We start from the raw sequence: 16,564 nt of genomic DNA, 5'->3' as shown, positions 1-16,564 counted from the left end.
GGCCCAGGTATAACATTAAAAAACAAACAAAAACAACAACAAAAAAAGCGAAAGTGAGAGCATATTCTGAGTTGGCCTTTTAAGGTTCCTATAATTGAAACTGACTCTGAGCAAGTAACCCGAAAGAAGGAGTATTTTATACTTCCTAATTTGTAGGTAGTAAGTTGGTTGGTATTCACTCACTTATTCTTTATTTGCTGCTGGTTACGAAAGACCAAACACGGTCACCCCTGCGCTGCCTTCTAAGACCACGAGTGTGTAAACTGTGAGGCGTGTGCTGATCTCAGGCACCCTCGGGAGTCCTGGCTGTACGAATGTGCCTATTAGCTCATGCTCCTGGAAGTGCGGCCATGCTGCTTCAACTCTAGTCTCTCCAGAGACTCGCCTTCCTCAGAGCGAGGCCTGTACCTAAGACTTTTCATTTAGCTGGAAGATTGAGCGATATCACAATGCTGCCCTGTGTTTTCCGTGTTATCTCTGCCCTTGGTTAATTATTTAACAACTGTTTGTGGTGTTCTACTCTTGGGAGGGCGAACCGAAGAGTGCGGTCTGCACTAGGATTTATGTGTCTCAATATCATTCTGTGCTGCTCTCACTGAAGCGCGCTACATTAGAGTCAAGGACGGCTTCTTTTGCATTATAGTCTTAAGATATATCTTGGTGGGGCTCCCCTTGCGTAATGGCTAATTCTCTGCAAATCTGAGTGTGTGCGTTTTATCTTTCTCCCTTAATGTACTGCTGTGCGATTACGCCGCTAAAACGTTTCTCCCACTTTTCACATTTTCGAGTTTTATTTTATAATTTCATCATTCGAAAGCTTAATGATCATGATGATCTTCCATCATCTCGGTCATTTGTGAAAACACTAAGCCATCCAGACTTGGAGCTCGGATTACGGCATCACGGTTGTGAATGAAGTGCTGATGCTCTCGGATGCTCTGTTCGTGTCCTAGGGTATTGGTACGGCATAGAGCTGGAGAAGCCCCATGGGAAGAATGACGGTTCGGTTGGAGGTGTGCAGTATTTCAGCTGTTCTCCGAGATACGGAATATTTGCGCCCCCCTCCAGGGTGCAGAGGTGAGGAGAAACGGGGACGTGTACTTGTTTACACAGACTGCAGTTCCTCGTGGCCCACAGGGGCCCGGATTTCATCTGCACGATAAGCACATGGCGTCCCTTCAATGGGTTAACTGGCCATCTTCTTCAGAGGGGAGGCTCATGGGAAGCTAAATTTGCCTTGCTGAGGATTTGCAATTTTAAAAGCCTCCTTTCTCCCTCATTTGCAAACCCTGGGAGTGTGTGTAGGCTATTAGGAGTGGCGTGTGCTGCTAAGAACAGTGCGAGGAGCAGGCTTAATCTGTCATGCAAACAAAAGTGAAAATGCTCTCTGATTACTTCAGTCACATCCTAACTGCATTAAATTTCCTGCCAGCAGGCACCCATTCATTCTCCTACAAACCTAATGGAACCAAAATGGCTTTTCCCTCTGATTTCCTTAGTTTTCAAAAATAGATAGGCAGTAGCTCTCCAGGGGAAGCGAAGTCTCAGGGATTTATATGTACCAAACCTCCAGAGTGTTCTCGGTAAGACAGTGTACTCATGTGCCACCTCACTCTGGTTTTGGAAAGCAGGCTGATCCCAAAACACAGGCCCTCATGAAATTCCGGTGAAACGTGGAGCTGGGAGAAGCTGGCTCTGTCTGGTTTTCAGAGGCTGGGGAAAGGGATTGTAATCTCTGAGCAAGACACAACATATGCAGTATAACCAGACTCAGGAGACTAGGACCGCATCGGCGGGCTGGAGTCTCTGCTGGTCCTTTCAGCTGCATGCTGATGGTTTCTGGGCAAACTCCGGTTTTAAAAATCATGTTTCTTCCTCAGTATCTTTTTGTTGCTGAATAACTACATATGCTTTTGATGTGAATTTTCTTCATTTCCAGTGTACTTGATACATTATTCTTTACATCAGTAAAGCCTTCAGCATACGGTACTTTGTAGCTCTTAAGGTGTCTTCCCTTAAATGTTGTTTCACTCAATCCTCATAAATACCTGGCCAGGTGAGTTGGAAAATACCCCTAAGTATCAGCTTTTATTGAGCATTTAGTGGCAGGCTCTCTACTGAGCACCCAAGTGGCATATGTCCTTGTCCTCTGCAGACCCAGGGAGCCCTGAACTGCTATGCTTGTTCCCATCCCACAGGAGCAGGGGTGACGTCACATCGCTGGGTAATGGAAGAGGTGCGCTTAGCCCAGCTTTGTTACTCCGCTGTTTGCCCTAAGCCCTGACAGCCTTAGGGCACTGGGCACCCTCCTCTGTGCTGTCCCTGAATCAGTGACTTAAAGCCACCCTGGGGCTTGCCCTGTGATTGTCCTGTTTCACCGAGGAAGACTTGTCAGACCCAGAGAGTTAATGCCAACTGTGCTCTGCAGTGGGGATTTGAACTCGCAGATGTCTGGAGTCAGAAGTGAGCTCTTCCCCATAACCCTGTAACGGTTACCGGGCTTCTGTGACTTTCCTCTGGATCCGTGTCTGGCAGACGATTGACAGGTTACTTTGCACGAGTTTGATTTGTCTCTCAGTCATGAGGACTGGGCTTTGTCCCACATTTAGTTACCCAGAGTACAGAATTTGGTGTATTTCAGGCATAGTAGGTACTGGTGGATCCGAGTCCTAGGCCTGTCCTTTCTATGCCCCCACAGCCTTTTTTCCGCCTTCGTTGATAAAGCCACACCTTTCCTCGGAGTTTGATTGCTGTGTTTACAGAGCACACGCTGGCTTTACTGTTACTCTTGCCTTCTCTTTGGTCTTCTCCAAGGTAGTGCATTTGAAAGCAACCCCCACTTCTTAAAAGAAACGGGTTTCTGTTGAAGTGAACCGCTGTCTCCATCCAGCTGTCTTCCTGTCGTCTTCTGATTGTCTCATTCATCATCATCAAATACTATTAAGTGTCTTTTAGCACTTTGTGCTGCGCTAGGCATTCTACGAGCAAACAAAACAGACGTGGTCTCCGATTTTAAGGCATTTCTAATGCCAGCCAGTGTGGAGCTCTTTAAAGGCCCCACTGGGCTTCAAGATGGGAATATTTTAAACTAGAGACTGCTGGAGACTGTCTAGGTGACTAGTCACACGCTGGCTGTTTATTTCTCCCCTCCGCATTTTTAAAATGGGCGCTTGTCCCAGGATCCGCCCACAAGACTTCCTCTGTTTGAATAGCTTTCCCGCTCTACCTGCCATTCCCCAATTTTCATTTAGTAAATTGTCTTGGTTAATAACATCAGCGAATGTTCTTTAAAGGCAGTCTAAGGAAACTCACCCACTTGATCAATTTTACCGTCCCCCGACTCCCTCACGGGTCCTCCTGAACATGGCGTTTGTGTTTTTCCTGTCGTGGCTGTTTTCACTTGTTTCTAGTGAACTGATCACTTCCAGAAGAAGAAGTTTCCCCTCAGCTGTTCATTACCACTTCTCTCCAGTTCCCTGGTGGTAGGCTCTGTGTCCATCAGCCCCTCCTCCATCGTGATGTGTTGTGTGTCCTGTAAAAATGATGCATATGAACTGCAGGATGTAACTGAATACATTACAGGGGCTGCAGGAGTCTTGGATGGAAATAAAGTGTGTTGGGGGAAGTGATTGACAGATGGAGGCCTTGCAGATTTAGGTCAGTAAATGGTTGAAAGAAAATGAGGCTTTCAGGATCTGGCTTTTTAAAAAATAATGACTCAAATACCAATCAATCAATCAATCAATCAATAAAAAGGAGGAGCAACTCGCCAGGAGGCAGCCCTCACAGAGGTGGGCAGAGTCGAGCATAGAGGGCCTTGGATTATATTGCTGTCCAGGTTTATCAGAAATTCACCGGGGCTGGAGAGATGGCTCAGAGGTTAAGAGCACTGGCTGTTCTTGCAGAGGTCCTGAGTTCAATTCCCAGCAACCACGTGGTGGCTCACAACCATCTGTAATGAGATCTGGCATACAGGCAGAATACTGTGTACATAATAAATAAATCTTAAAAAAAAAAAAGAAAGAAATTCAGTCACTTTCTTTTCCCCAATATCAGAAGTGGTGATTTTTTTTTATGATTTTAAACTTGGTATAACATAAGCTTATCTCCATATTTTTTAGTTTTCCCCCAGAAGATAGAATTCCAAAGGAAAGTGAGATGTCACCGTGCGTCCAATTCCTAGTACTGGAAAACAGCAACAATGACTACAGATAATAGCAGGGCCACGGGTACAGCACAGTGACAGGGTACTTGCCTATCATGTGCCAAAGGCCCGGGTTCAATTCCCAGATCCATTAGAGCTACCAAGCAAATTAATGTCGGAAGTCAGGTCTCCGGTTCAAATGAACTTGGTAGTGAGGCCATGCCCTATCTGCATATCTGCTGTCTCCCATGCTGGGGTAAAGCTCTGTCCTGGCTCGAGTGGCTGCCCAGTAAATGCTTGTTGAATGGATGGGATAACAAATACCAGTTGATGTGAAAACATCATTTGAGAGTCCACCGTAACCAAAAGACCAGCTACATCTAACGAGGCGTGCTCTGTTTGTTTTATTCACAGACTATCAGATTCCCTGGATACACTTTCAGAAATATCTTCAAATAAACAGAATCACTCTTATCCTGGTAAGATGATGGTTTTTAAATCCAGTTTAAAGTATTTCTTCACTTTCACTCACTGGAATGTGTTTCTGTTGTTCAATATCTGTATCAATATCTTTATCAAAGAGCATCTGAAATGCCTCTGTATAGTGCGTGTAAGCCCCGAGCGTATCTGTTTCCTGCCTCCCAGCTGTGTTGTGGAAACCCCGCATTCCCACCTCCGTCTCCCCTGCCTCCCTTTTTGTGTGTCGCAGCCTAAGGTTACGAGCCTTGAGTTTTGTATTCATAATTCCTTTGATTTTCTTGATCTTTTCTGCCGTATGCAGCTGTATCAGTAAACAATATTTTGATTCCATTATCTGCTATTTTATTTTTTAGCATTTCAGTGAAATAGGTGACCGAGTCTATGGCTGCCGGTCATTTTTGCTGCATCCTGTTTTTTCTTATTACAAGCTGTGCTGCTGGACACATGTGTAGACGTTGCTCCCGGGGTTGGGAAGCATGGCTACCATCCCCACCAGGTGTTTGCACTGCATAGGCCCCGCAGCCACTGACAAGGCCCTGCTCCGCCTCACCTCAGTAACTGCTTTGGTGTTTGGCGTGGAAATAGTTGCTACTCGGCTAGATTTACACAGTATTTCGTTGTGACTTTAATTTGCATTTTCCAGATTTTAATTAGTTGACGTGAAAGCAGTTGGTCCTTTCAGTTTTCAGTGTGTGGGACACGCACACATTTCCTTTCTTCTGCTTAAGTCTGTGGTTCATTCTCTCGGGTGATTTGCTTCTTATCTTGATAATTTGAAGGTTTCTTTGTGTATTTTGGGAATGATTCTTTCGTTGGTTTGTGTGTTACGAATATGTACCAGCTGATGACACGTCTTCACTTTTCTGACAATTTTTTTGGTGAGAAGACTTCTTTAATTTTTATGTAGTCAAAGAATAAAACGTTTCATGGCTTGAGTTTTTTATATTAAGACGTTTTTCCCATGAGACAGAAACCATAATGCTCTTTCCTGAACATTTTTTTTTTTTTTTTTTTTTTTGGTTTTTCGAGACAGGGTTTCTCTGTGTAGTTTTGCGCCTTTCCTGGAACTCACTTTGTAGACCAGGCTGGCCTCGAACTCACAGAGATCCGCCTGCCTCTGCCTCCCAAGTGCTGGGATTAAAGGCGTGCGCCACCACCGCCTGGCCATTTTTTTTTTTTAAGGTTTTGTGTTTCACATTTTCCAGTTTACCTAGAATTGATTTTGTGTGTGATAAGGATTGAGTTTGATTTTCTTTTCAGTCTGTGGATAGCTGTTTATGAAAGAGTTATTCATAGAAGGACGATCCTTGGATATTTGTTGCGGTCAGCCCCATGCCCATGAGTTATCACTGTTCTAGTGTTGCTTTGATGTGACATTCCTGATGCTGTGTGGTGGGTGCTGTGTGTGTTTGCTGGGCTCCTTTGACTTGTATGGATGTGTTTCTCTGGCATTTTCCCATCTTTACAGTGGTCTTCTCCGTGTGTGTGTGTGTGTGTGTGTGTGTGTGTGTGTGTGTGTGTGTGTGTCTGTACCAGAGGTCAACTTTGGGTGTGTTCCTTAGCAATCAATTGCTCTTTCACACTGTTCTGATTAATTCTTCATGTCAAATGGTGCCAGTTCTCTGACTGTATTCTCCATTGAGATAGCGTTGGTTATTCTGGGTTCTTTGCCTTTTCATATAAACTTTATGATCATTTGGTTGAAATCCACATATTAGCGTGCTGGGATTTTGGATGAAGTTGGGAAGATCTTATCTTACTAATTGATCAGTCTGTGAACATGGACTCCCTCTCTCTTACATCTATAACCTCCCCCTTGTTTTCTGTGGAATTGATTACCTGCATTCACTCATCGTCTGAGAATATTAAATGGAAAATCTGAGAAATAAACAACTCATAGGTTTTAAGTTTCACATTATTCTGAGTGGCATGATAAAATGTCACACTGTCCTGCCCAGGACACGAGTTGTCCTTTCATTCAGCGTATCGATACATCTGCGTGTTACCTTCCTGATGGTCAGCTAATAGTCCTCTGGTTACGGATTGACTGTCCACGTTGTGTTTCCGTTCGACTAAGGCCAGTTTTACTTAGTAATGGATGCTGCAAGCAGTGTTACTGGCAATTTGAACATTACAGAGAGAAACTGCCAGTGTGTCCTTGTAAGTGAGAAGAGGGAGGTTTACCACAAGAATTTGCTTATGGGGAAAACCACACTGGGTCTAGTACTGTACATCTGAGGCATCCATGGGAAGTCCTAGGAACATGCTCCACGTGGATGAGAAGACTGCTGTGGTGTGCCTTCTCTGGCCTCGTCAGGATTTTGTAGCTTTCCTCAGACAGGTTTTGTACATGTTTTGTTATTTATTATTTTTATTTATTGTTGAATGTTTTTGGTATATTTAATATAATAACATTTCTTCCTGTTTTCCCTTTCCTGTTCTCTCTCTCCTCTCTTCTTTCCTGACCTTACTCTCCTCTCCCTACAGAGTATCACCATGTAGCCCAGGCTAGCCTCAACCTACAATTCTCTTCTAATGCTGCGGTTACAGGGATGCACCATCAGGCTCTCATTGCTAAGAATCCGATTGTCTTTATCTTTTACTCTAAGAGAGTTCCACTCATTTTAATTTACTACAGTTACTGATATATTAGCAATGTTCTCTATGCTGTTCTATTTATTTCCTATTCCGTTTAAAACAGTTATTTGTATGATTGTGTCTTTGAGGGTGAATGAGCATGTACGTGTGTGGGTCTGTGTGCCGTGGAGGTCAGAAGAAGATGTTGGCTTCCTCGGAGCTGCAGTTCCAAGTGTTTGCCGTATGCATAGCTTGCTCTGCAGGTGCTGGGATCTGAACCCTGGTCCACATGATTAGACAGCGAGCCCCAGCAAGCACGTTTAACCACTGAGCTATCCCTACAGCTCCTAATCCATTTTGGTTTTTGTATATTGTAAATGGTGGGTTTTTAAATGAGTCATAAATAGTGGTTCTTTTTTGTCTTGTTTTGTTTTGTTTTTGATGCAGGGATTTTATGTAGCCCTGGCTGACTTAGAATTCCTGCATAGACCAGGCTGACCTTGAACTCACAGGGATCCCCCTGCCTCTGCCACCTAGCACTGGGATTAAAGGTGTGCTTCCTTCTTCTTTTCATTCTATATTGTATTCTTTCCCTTCCTCCGTTCTGCATTCTGTTTACTTTCCTACTGTGTACAAGCGACACTGTGAATGTGCTTCTTAGTAATTATCGTAGATCATTTCATGTGCACACTCCACACAGCTTAAAAAGCAACCATTCTTGCCCCCTTCCTACATAGTATGAATCCTCAGAAGTGGAGCTGGCTTGTTTTTATTTTCTCACCCCTATAAATTAGGCATCATCACAGCAATCTTTCTGTACTAGTTTAAATCACGTCCATATTTACTCTTCAATCTTCACACCTTCCTCTTAGGATAGCTTTGGTCTGGCCTGTACATTCAGTTTCTGTCTCTTCCGGTGACATTTTTATGGGTGTCGAGCTTTAGAATTTTCTCCCTGCACGTGCATGCTCTGGCTTCCATCGCTGATGAGAAGTTGGGCATCTGATGAGTCCGTGTTGTTGTAGGTGATTTATCCTGCCTTCTTGCTTGTGCTGGACTCTTTGAAGGGTCTCTTTCATTGCTGTTGGGCAGTTTCGTTAGGATGTGTGCAGGTGGAAATATCGTTTTGTTCACCTGTTTGGCATTCTGGGTCTTCCTAGATCTCAAGGTTAGCCTCTAACCAAGCCTCCAAGCCTCTCAAGTTCCTCTCCATGATACTTCCCATGCTGCTTTTGTGTCTGTTACAACCTGGCCTTCTGACCACATTCTGGGAAACTTCAGTGTTATCCGTTTCTCGTTTCTCTCTTCAACTGCGTCTGTTCTACTGCGTAATCCAACCAGAACATCAATAATAATCAAACTGTCTGCTTTTAGTTTTCACTTATCTTGCTACTCTTATTTTTCCCTCTATTCCCAAGTTTTTCTTTCATGTCCTTTAAACCTTAAGTATGATGGATTACTTTATGTTAACTTATTCAGTATCTGGAGCTTTGCTGAGTCTGATTCTGCAGCCTGGGTCTTTTGAGCCTGGCCTGTAGTGTCTGCTCTCCCTGTGTGACTTTGTAATCTGTTATTGTGAAATGTTTGTCTAATCAGAATTTTATAGACGGCAGTCCTTGGCTGCCTTCAGATGCGTCAACTTCTGCTGTTTGCCTGGAAACACTGCCACCCTAGATCTGCTTTTACTTACCTTCTCTGCAGTGGTTTTCTTTTTCCTTTTTCTTTCTTTTTTTAATGACAGCATGAATTTGTTCATGGCCATCAAATCTGAGAGCAGTAATTCTAGCCTTGCACTGAGAAGAAAGCCATTGTTTCATTTGGCTTCTTGCCCCAAGTTACGTTGAGCATGAAGTCCTTTCCCAGGAGTCTTTGGTGGGATCTCCTATGCACCAGGCCCTTGCTCCTTCCTTTGCCATGTCCTGTGCAGCCAGTCAGGAGTCCAGTGCCCCTGGGTTGAGTGGCAACCCTGTGGTACAGGATTGTACACTGGGCACCTGGCAGCCTCTCCTGGCTTCTTTCTTTCCTAGGTTTGGCCTCTCTGAAATTGTGCTTTGGGGGCCTGGATGTGCTGCCAACATCCACACACAGCCACAGCGACACACACACACACACACACACACACACACACACACACACACACACGGGGAAGAGAGACAGACAGAGACAGACATAGAGAATATGATTTTGAGTTAGCTCAACAGTACATTATATAAAATTATAGTTGTTTTAAATTGGGAGTTATTTTAATCAAGAGATTTCTTCAGCACTTCTAGTTTGCCTGAATTGGAAATCCATTTTTAACTCTACCTTTTGTGACGTCTTTTAATCTTTGAACTCTTTTGTATGGAGAGAGCACTGAGGAGCTCTGAAAGTTTATTATCCCGTGTTCTGTTCCTGGAATATTTTTAATGATCATTTTTGAAAAACATTCTTTCCATATGATTATCAAGATTGTAGTACTTCATCATATACCGAATCCATGTTATCCGTGTGTGACTTGGTGTTATTTAGTTTTCAAGAAATCTTACAAGAGAAAGCCCCGAAAGTCATGTTGTGTTCATCACTAATCCCCGTGTGAGCAGAGCTTGGTGAAGAAGGCAAAGATGAGAAATTGCCCAGAAATCTAAACTAGTTATGTTCTGAGGTGTGTCCTAGAACACCTATAGAAGTGATTAAAAACAACTCTTTGTAAAGACTGAAAACAAGCGCTGTATTTTCCTCTCCTGACCTCCACTCTCACCTTTAGGTTTTAGGAGAAGTTTCAGCACAACCTCTGCTTCTTCCCAAAAAGAGATTAACAGGAGAAATGCTTTTGCCAAGTGAGTATTGAGAAGACTTAGAAAACTGCCTTTCAAGATGAGCATGCCGGGATTCCGTGAAGGAAGGAAAAATGGAGTTTTGTATCTTACGCCCTGCTCAATAGAATGTTAGCACGTAAGAGAGAAAGTGTGATTGGTGTGTTGAGTTCTCCCACCCTCCTTTAAAAGCTCAATTAAAAATGTCACAAGTGGCTAAAAGCAGTGCGCTGCGTGTGTTTTCTATTTAAGAGGTTAGGATGGCCACTAATCGAAGCTGGGGGTATTTACGTGGTGTTTTCTCTGAGTAAGGCGGGTTGGTTTTGAAGTCCTGTTTACTGAATTAATCAGATCTGATTTAATATGCTCAGCCATGCATGAAAGAAAAGTAAGGCCCATCTGCCTAAGGCAGTCGCTTAGAATTATTTTTTAAAAATGCTCTTGCTTCCCCTGGTAGCGTCTACTGCTTGAATCCATCACCGACTTGGGGTTTGAAATTGGCCTCCCCATCAAATGGCTGAGAGATTAAGAACGGTAACTTCCTGCTCCCATTTATTGTAGATAGACAAGCATTCTTAGGCAGCATGGGGGTTAGTACTGAGAAGAGACACCCTGGACAGAAAGGATTCTGAAGCTGGGGCAGCAGAACCAGTGTGGAGGTTGTTGAGCAGGAGGGTGACCCAGAGCACGCAGGGAAGAGAGAAATCGCTGATCCCTGTCGGGGCACAGCAGCAGGTCACATGCACAGTACAGAGAAATGGAGCAGGTATAGTACTTACCTGCTGCCTGTGGAAATAACAGGAAGTTGAACTTTACGGAAATGTAAACAGATCGACACTAGTACCTGTTTAGAGAAATAACGTTTTAAAAATAGAATATTTTTATTAATCCCTTGAGAATGTCACATGCACACAATGTCTTTCATTGATCATATTTCATTGATCCTATTCACCTTTTTCTCCTTCCAGATTCATCTCCTACTCCTTCCCAACTTTATGTCTTTCTTTTAAGTCCACTGGGTCCAATTTATACTCCCGTAAACTCCTAAGTGTGGGGCCATTCTCTGGAATGTGATGGACCTGCCAGGGGCCACACTCTTAAAGAAAACACTCTCCCTCCCCCAAGAAGCCATTAACTACCAGTAGTTCCTCAGCTGGGGGTGCCCAGTGATCCCCTTCCCCTCTGCCCTAGCAGTGTTTGATGACTTGGTCTTGTGCAGGCCTAATGCAGACACCCACAGCTGCTGTGAGTCATGAGTGCGGCCATCCTGTCCTGTCCAGTAGATACTGTTCCATTCTAGTCCTCCCAAACCACTGGTTCTTACATTTTTTTTTTCTGGCCCCTTTTCCACAATGGTCCCTGAACCTTAGAGGAAGGGGGTGTGGTATAGATGCTGCATCTGTGGCTGAGCATCCCACAGACACTTATTCTCTATACCTTGAACAGTTGTATCTGTGCCAAATGCATCTACCACACAGAGACACGTCTTTGATGTAGTCCGAGAGCTGCACTAATCTACGAATATAGGAACGTGAATTTAGAGGGCATTTTGATACCCTGTCCATGTAGCAAAATCATAGTATTTGGTCCTGTGGCCTGGGAGTTTCCCAAACATGGGTTCTTGGCCAGATTGACAGTACTAGGCATGTGTTTCCTCCCGTGGAATGGCCCCTTAATCCAATCAGAGAGCAGTTGGTTACTCCCAGAGCTTTCATACCTCTGTTGCTCCCAGGGGGCTGTTTTGCCACACTGGTCCTTACTGCGACCCACAGGGTACACAGATAGCTAAGACTGTTGGCGACTTCTCTCCCCAGCAGCCTCCACAGCACCTGCCTGTATAGGGAGAAAGTTTCCACTCAGAACCGACTTCATTTCTCCATGACTCGTGACTAAGTTGTGTGGTGTCTTCAGCAGTCGGATCTTCCCATCGTTTCCGGTGGGCACCTAAGAGCAGTGGCAGTAGCTGGTGTTGTTTGGGGGGTTCCTAGGACACCCCTGACTAGCAGCTTGAGGAGAGGTAGCTCATACCTGGCACTGGGCCCGTTATTGGTCAACCTATGCTTCTTGTAGGAGCATCATCCCATGTATAGGACAATTTCAAATAAACTTTCGTTTTTTAGGATTGATTATTATTATTGTTGTGTATGTGTGTCTGCACATATGTGTGTGTGCGTGCACATGTGCACACACACCAGTGGAGGCCGTATGTCAGATCCCTGGGGAGCTGGAGTTGTAGGCATTCGTGAGCTGCCAGATATGGGTGTTAGGATCCAAACTCCAGTCCTCATGATAGAACAGTGAGCACCAAGCACGCTCTCCAGCCTCACTTCCATGACACTTAGAAAATGGTAGGTCTCAGTGTGGCTTTTCCAAGCATCCTCACAGTTAACTAGCCCTTGTAACACCTCCTCCTGTGACCTCTGCCCCCTTCCCTCCCCCCACTTAAACATCCCATTTACCCCTCTTATCACCTGTGTTCTATTATCCCCCCCTTAAAATTCTCCCCCACCCCCACCAATGGCCTCTTTATAGTTTTCTGTCGTCACAGGCACTCCAAGTTAAACAAATGTAAAGATCCAATGCTAGGATCTACATATAGGTGAGAGCAGGTGATACTGTCTTTATGGGTCTGGGTTACCCTCCGGGTAATGTTTTTCAATTCCATCCATGTACCTGCAAATCTCATAATTTCAATTTTCTTTACAGATGAATACAATTCCATTGTGTGTAGGTACCACATTCATATCCATTCATGAGTTGATTGAACTCTTGGCTGTTCATAACCTCCCCATTGTGAATATAGCAACAATAAACATGGATGAGCATGTGTCTTTGTAGTAGGAAATAAGAGTCCTTTGCATATATATACCAGGGAGTTACAGCTGGGTCCTATGGTAGATCTAGTTTTCTGAGGAACCGCCACGCTGATTTCCATAGTGGCTGTACCAGTTTGTACTCTCACCAACGATCCCTTTCCCCCCAGATCTTATCCATTAAGAAAGAGAAAATTGGGGCTGGAGAGGTGGCTAGGTGGTTAAGAGTACTGGTTGTTCTCTACAGGACTGGGGCTCAATTAAAACTGCCTGTGACTGCATTCCCAAGGGATCTGATGCCTTCTGGCCTGTGCAGGCACTGTACACATGGGATGCATAAGCAGACATTTAGGCAAGATATCCATACATGTAAAATAAAGTAAATATTAGAAATAAAAACATTAAAAGGAATGCTGAAACTCAAAGGGGTTGCTTTAGGCATTCGTTTTATTTTGTGAGTGTTTGACCTGCATGCATGTCTGCATAGTTTGTGAGTGTTTGACCTGCATGTATGTTTGCACACTTGTTGCTCGTAGAGGTAGAAGAGGGCATTGGGTCTCCTAGAACTGGAGTTACAGACTCTTGTGAGCCACCATGTGGGTGCTAGGAGTTGAACTTGGGTCCTCCGGAAGAGCAGCCAGTGCTCTTAGCTGCTGACACATCTCTCCAGCCCCTCAAAGTAGTCTTAATTTGCTTTTCCCTGGTGGCAAAGGACGGACAGTGAATACTTTAAAAAATACTTCTTAGCCGTGTGTATTTCTTCTGAGACATCTTTGTTCATTTCCACTGCCCACTTTTTAATAGGGCTGTTTGTCTTTTTGGTGTTTAGTTTTCTGAGTTCTTTGTATATTCTAGCATTGGTCAGTCCTCTGTCAGGTGTATAATTAATTGGCCAAGTTATTTGGATATATATATATATATATATATATATCCATCTTCCTACCTCATCACCTATCTACCTACCTACATACCTAAGATGCCCACCTACCTACCTATCTACCTATCTGTACACCCATCATCTAGCTACCCACTTACCCATCTGTCTATCTATCTAACAATCATCCATTCATCTATTATCCATCCATCCACCCATCCATCCATCCATCCATCCATCATCTCTGTCTATCTATCTATCTATCTATCTATCTATCTATCTATCTATCTATCTATCTATCATCCATCCATCATCTATTTATTATCTATCTATCGTCTATCCATCCATCCACCCACCCATCTTATCTATCTAATCTGTCTATCTATCATCGACCCACCCCCACCTACTCACTCATCCCCCATCCATGCATGCATGTATGCATGCATCTACCTACCCACCCTACCATCCACCCTCCCATCCACCCTCCCATCTACCCTCTCATCCATCCATCCATCCATCCATCCATCCATCATCCATCTTTGCCTTTCTGTAGGCTGCCTCTTCAACTGGGTTAACCATTTACTTTGTGAAGTCCCACTTGTTGATTGTTGGTTCTGTTTCCTAGGCGATTTGGGTCCTGTCCTGGAGTATTCTCCGTACTCTTTTCGTCTAGCAGTCTCTGTGTTCCAGGTTTAACATTAAGATCTTTGATCCATTTGGAATTGATCTGTGTGCAGGGGATGAGCGGAGGATCAAGTTTCAATCTTTGTGTGAACATTCAGCTTTCTCAGCGCTGTTGGTTGAAGATACTGTCGTTTTGCCAATGTGTATTTTGGCATCTTTGTAAACAAGTGGCTGTAGGCATGGGGGCTTTGTTATATCTTGGTTCCTGGTTCTGCTGCACCTGTTCAGTGTGTGTGGCTTTGTGCCGGGGATATGTGTGTTTACTGTGGCTCTCTGGGTTAATTTGAAGTCAGGAATGGTGATACCTCCAGCAGAGTTTTTATTGTTTATGGTTGTTTTGGATATCTGGGGTCTTTTATATTTCCATATGAACTTTAAGATTGTTGTTTTTCAATTCTGTGTGCAGCATTGCATTGGAATTTCGGTGTGGATTGCATTGAATCTGTAGATTAGTTTTGGTGGGATAGATGTTTTCACAATATTAGTGCTACCAATCCATGAGCACGAGAGGTCTCTCCATCTTCAATCTATATTTCTTTAGCGTTTTAAAGTTTCCATTGTAGGTGTCTGTGACTTTCTTGGTTAGGTTTATTCCAGGTTGGTTTGTTCGTTGACTGTTGTGAGTGTGATTGTTTCCATGGATTCTTTCTCAGGCTGTCTTTGGTGTATAGGAAAGAGATTGGTCTTGGTATGCTAATTTTGTGACCCTCCACTTTGCTTCCCATGTTGGTCAACTCTAGGGGTTTCCTGGTGGAGTCTCTGGGGTCTTCCATGCACAGAGTCATGGCATCTGCAGATAGGGATACTTGATCATTTCAGTTAAAAGTCCAATAACCATTTGTGATTAAAAAAAACAAACAAACCTCTGGAGAGACTGGGCATGGAAGGAACATATCTCAAATAATAAAGACTGTCTATGGCAAACCAATAGCCACCATCCTGTTAAATGGAGAGAAATGTGAGGCATTCTTCCCACTAACATGAGGAGACAAGGGTGCCCACTTACCCCACTCCTGCTCAATGTAGTGTTTCAAGTGCTAGCTAGAAATACTCTTTTGTTGAAAACATAGAGAACACATAACCCCAGTGTTTTCTGATTACTGTTCTTGGGAGTGTAAGACTTGGGCACTGGCCGTGAGTGGGAAGTGTGGCAGGCCTCGGCGGTGAGCCTGCTGGCTGGTTCTGCAGAACTTGCTGTTGTGCTGGTAGTCACCTGGAGGGATCTGTGTTGAAAAGTGAGTTGATGATGGACTGATCAGTGTGGTGCTATGTAGTGCTAATTATTCATATGGAAATAAATGATACCTTCAGCGTGAATGTGGAAAACAGAGATGCTGAAATTCCTGGCTTGTGTGAGGATGAGATTGTGTTTACACGAGGCTCATGGTGAGTGTTCACAAACTACAGCGTATCGCCGTTATTTTTCTGAGAAATTGCACCAGCTTTGTCAGGTTATTGTGGGATATTTGTTCACACTGACACTCCCAGACTGTTATCAAAGTTTAACCTTGAATCGGGGGTAGAGTTAGCAACTAGTTGACCAGAATTAGCCATAGAGTTTTTGGAGGACCCAGCATACATATAGAGAGACACAGGAAGTAGTATGGAGGGGTTTAGAAAGATTTGAGGGCCTTTTGGATCAGGGAAGGAGAGAGAGGAGGCCACTGGTCCCTTTTCTGCCACTTCTGTAATCAATTGGGTGTTTATCCCGATATTTGACACCCAAGTTTTTATTAATAATAGAAAAATTTAGATTAAACTCATCAGGTTGCAAAAGTATCCATTTGGTGTGAGTTTGGAGAATGAATGAATGAATGAATGGATGGATGCTTTTGTGTAGGAATAGAATTCTATTGTTTCTTTGTGTATTCAGTAAAAATTTGTTTCTGTGTTATTGCATTATGCATTTGATGTGATAAATAATCTTTGTTTTTATTTCATTTTATCCACTTCCTCCCTTTCTTTGGCCCCTATTTCATTTTTGAAGTAGTTCTTCATATTGCCTAGGCTGGCCTTGAACTCCTGATCCTCCTGCCCCAGCCTCCTGACTGCTTGTCTTACAGACATAAGCCACCATGCCTGGCTCCTTGTTTGCTGTTTTAAGTCAGGGTTTCACCATACAGCCCTGGCTAGCTTAGTTCTCACCGTGTAGCTGAGATTGTCCTTGAACTCATGATTATTTTGCCTCAGCTTCCTG

The 16,564-nt window shown here is 43.8% G+C and overlaps 1 protein-coding gene and 1 long non-coding RNA gene across 2 annotated transcripts in view; one reads left to right on the top strand and one right to left on the bottom strand.

Moving 5' to 3' along the window:
• The window catches only part of Clip4 (CAP-Gly domain containing linker protein family member 4), a 78,021-nt gene that overhangs the window by 57,445 nt on the left and 4,012 nt on the right, over positions 1-16,564 (top strand). Inside the window, exons 13-15 of the mRNA XM_059248697.1 lie at positions 954-1,077; positions 4,559-4,623; positions 9,948-10,020. Of these exons, the coding sequence (XP_059104680.1) occupies positions 954-1,077; positions 4,559-4,623; positions 9,948-10,020 (262 nt within the window). The remainder of the gene's footprint in view (positions 1-953; positions 1,078-4,558; positions 4,624-9,947; positions 10,021-16,564) is intronic.
• Positions 3,430-11,846, bottom strand: LOC131897701 (uncharacterized). The gene is made up of 3 exons (XR_009375766.1): positions 11,714-11,846; positions 10,776-10,840; positions 3,430-3,532 (listed from the first exon to the last, which is right to left on the bottom strand). It is a non-coding gene; the product is annotated as an uncharacterized LOC131897701 (long non-coding RNA).

The sequence above is a fragment of the Peromyscus eremicus genome, chromosome 22, assembly GCF_949786415.1.
Source record: "Peromyscus eremicus chromosome 22, PerEre_H2_v1, whole genome shotgun sequence".
Lineage (NCBI taxonomy): Eukaryota > Metazoa > Chordata > Mammalia > Rodentia > Cricetidae > Peromyscus > Peromyscus eremicus.
This window is presented reverse-complemented; position numbering and strand designations above follow the sequence as displayed.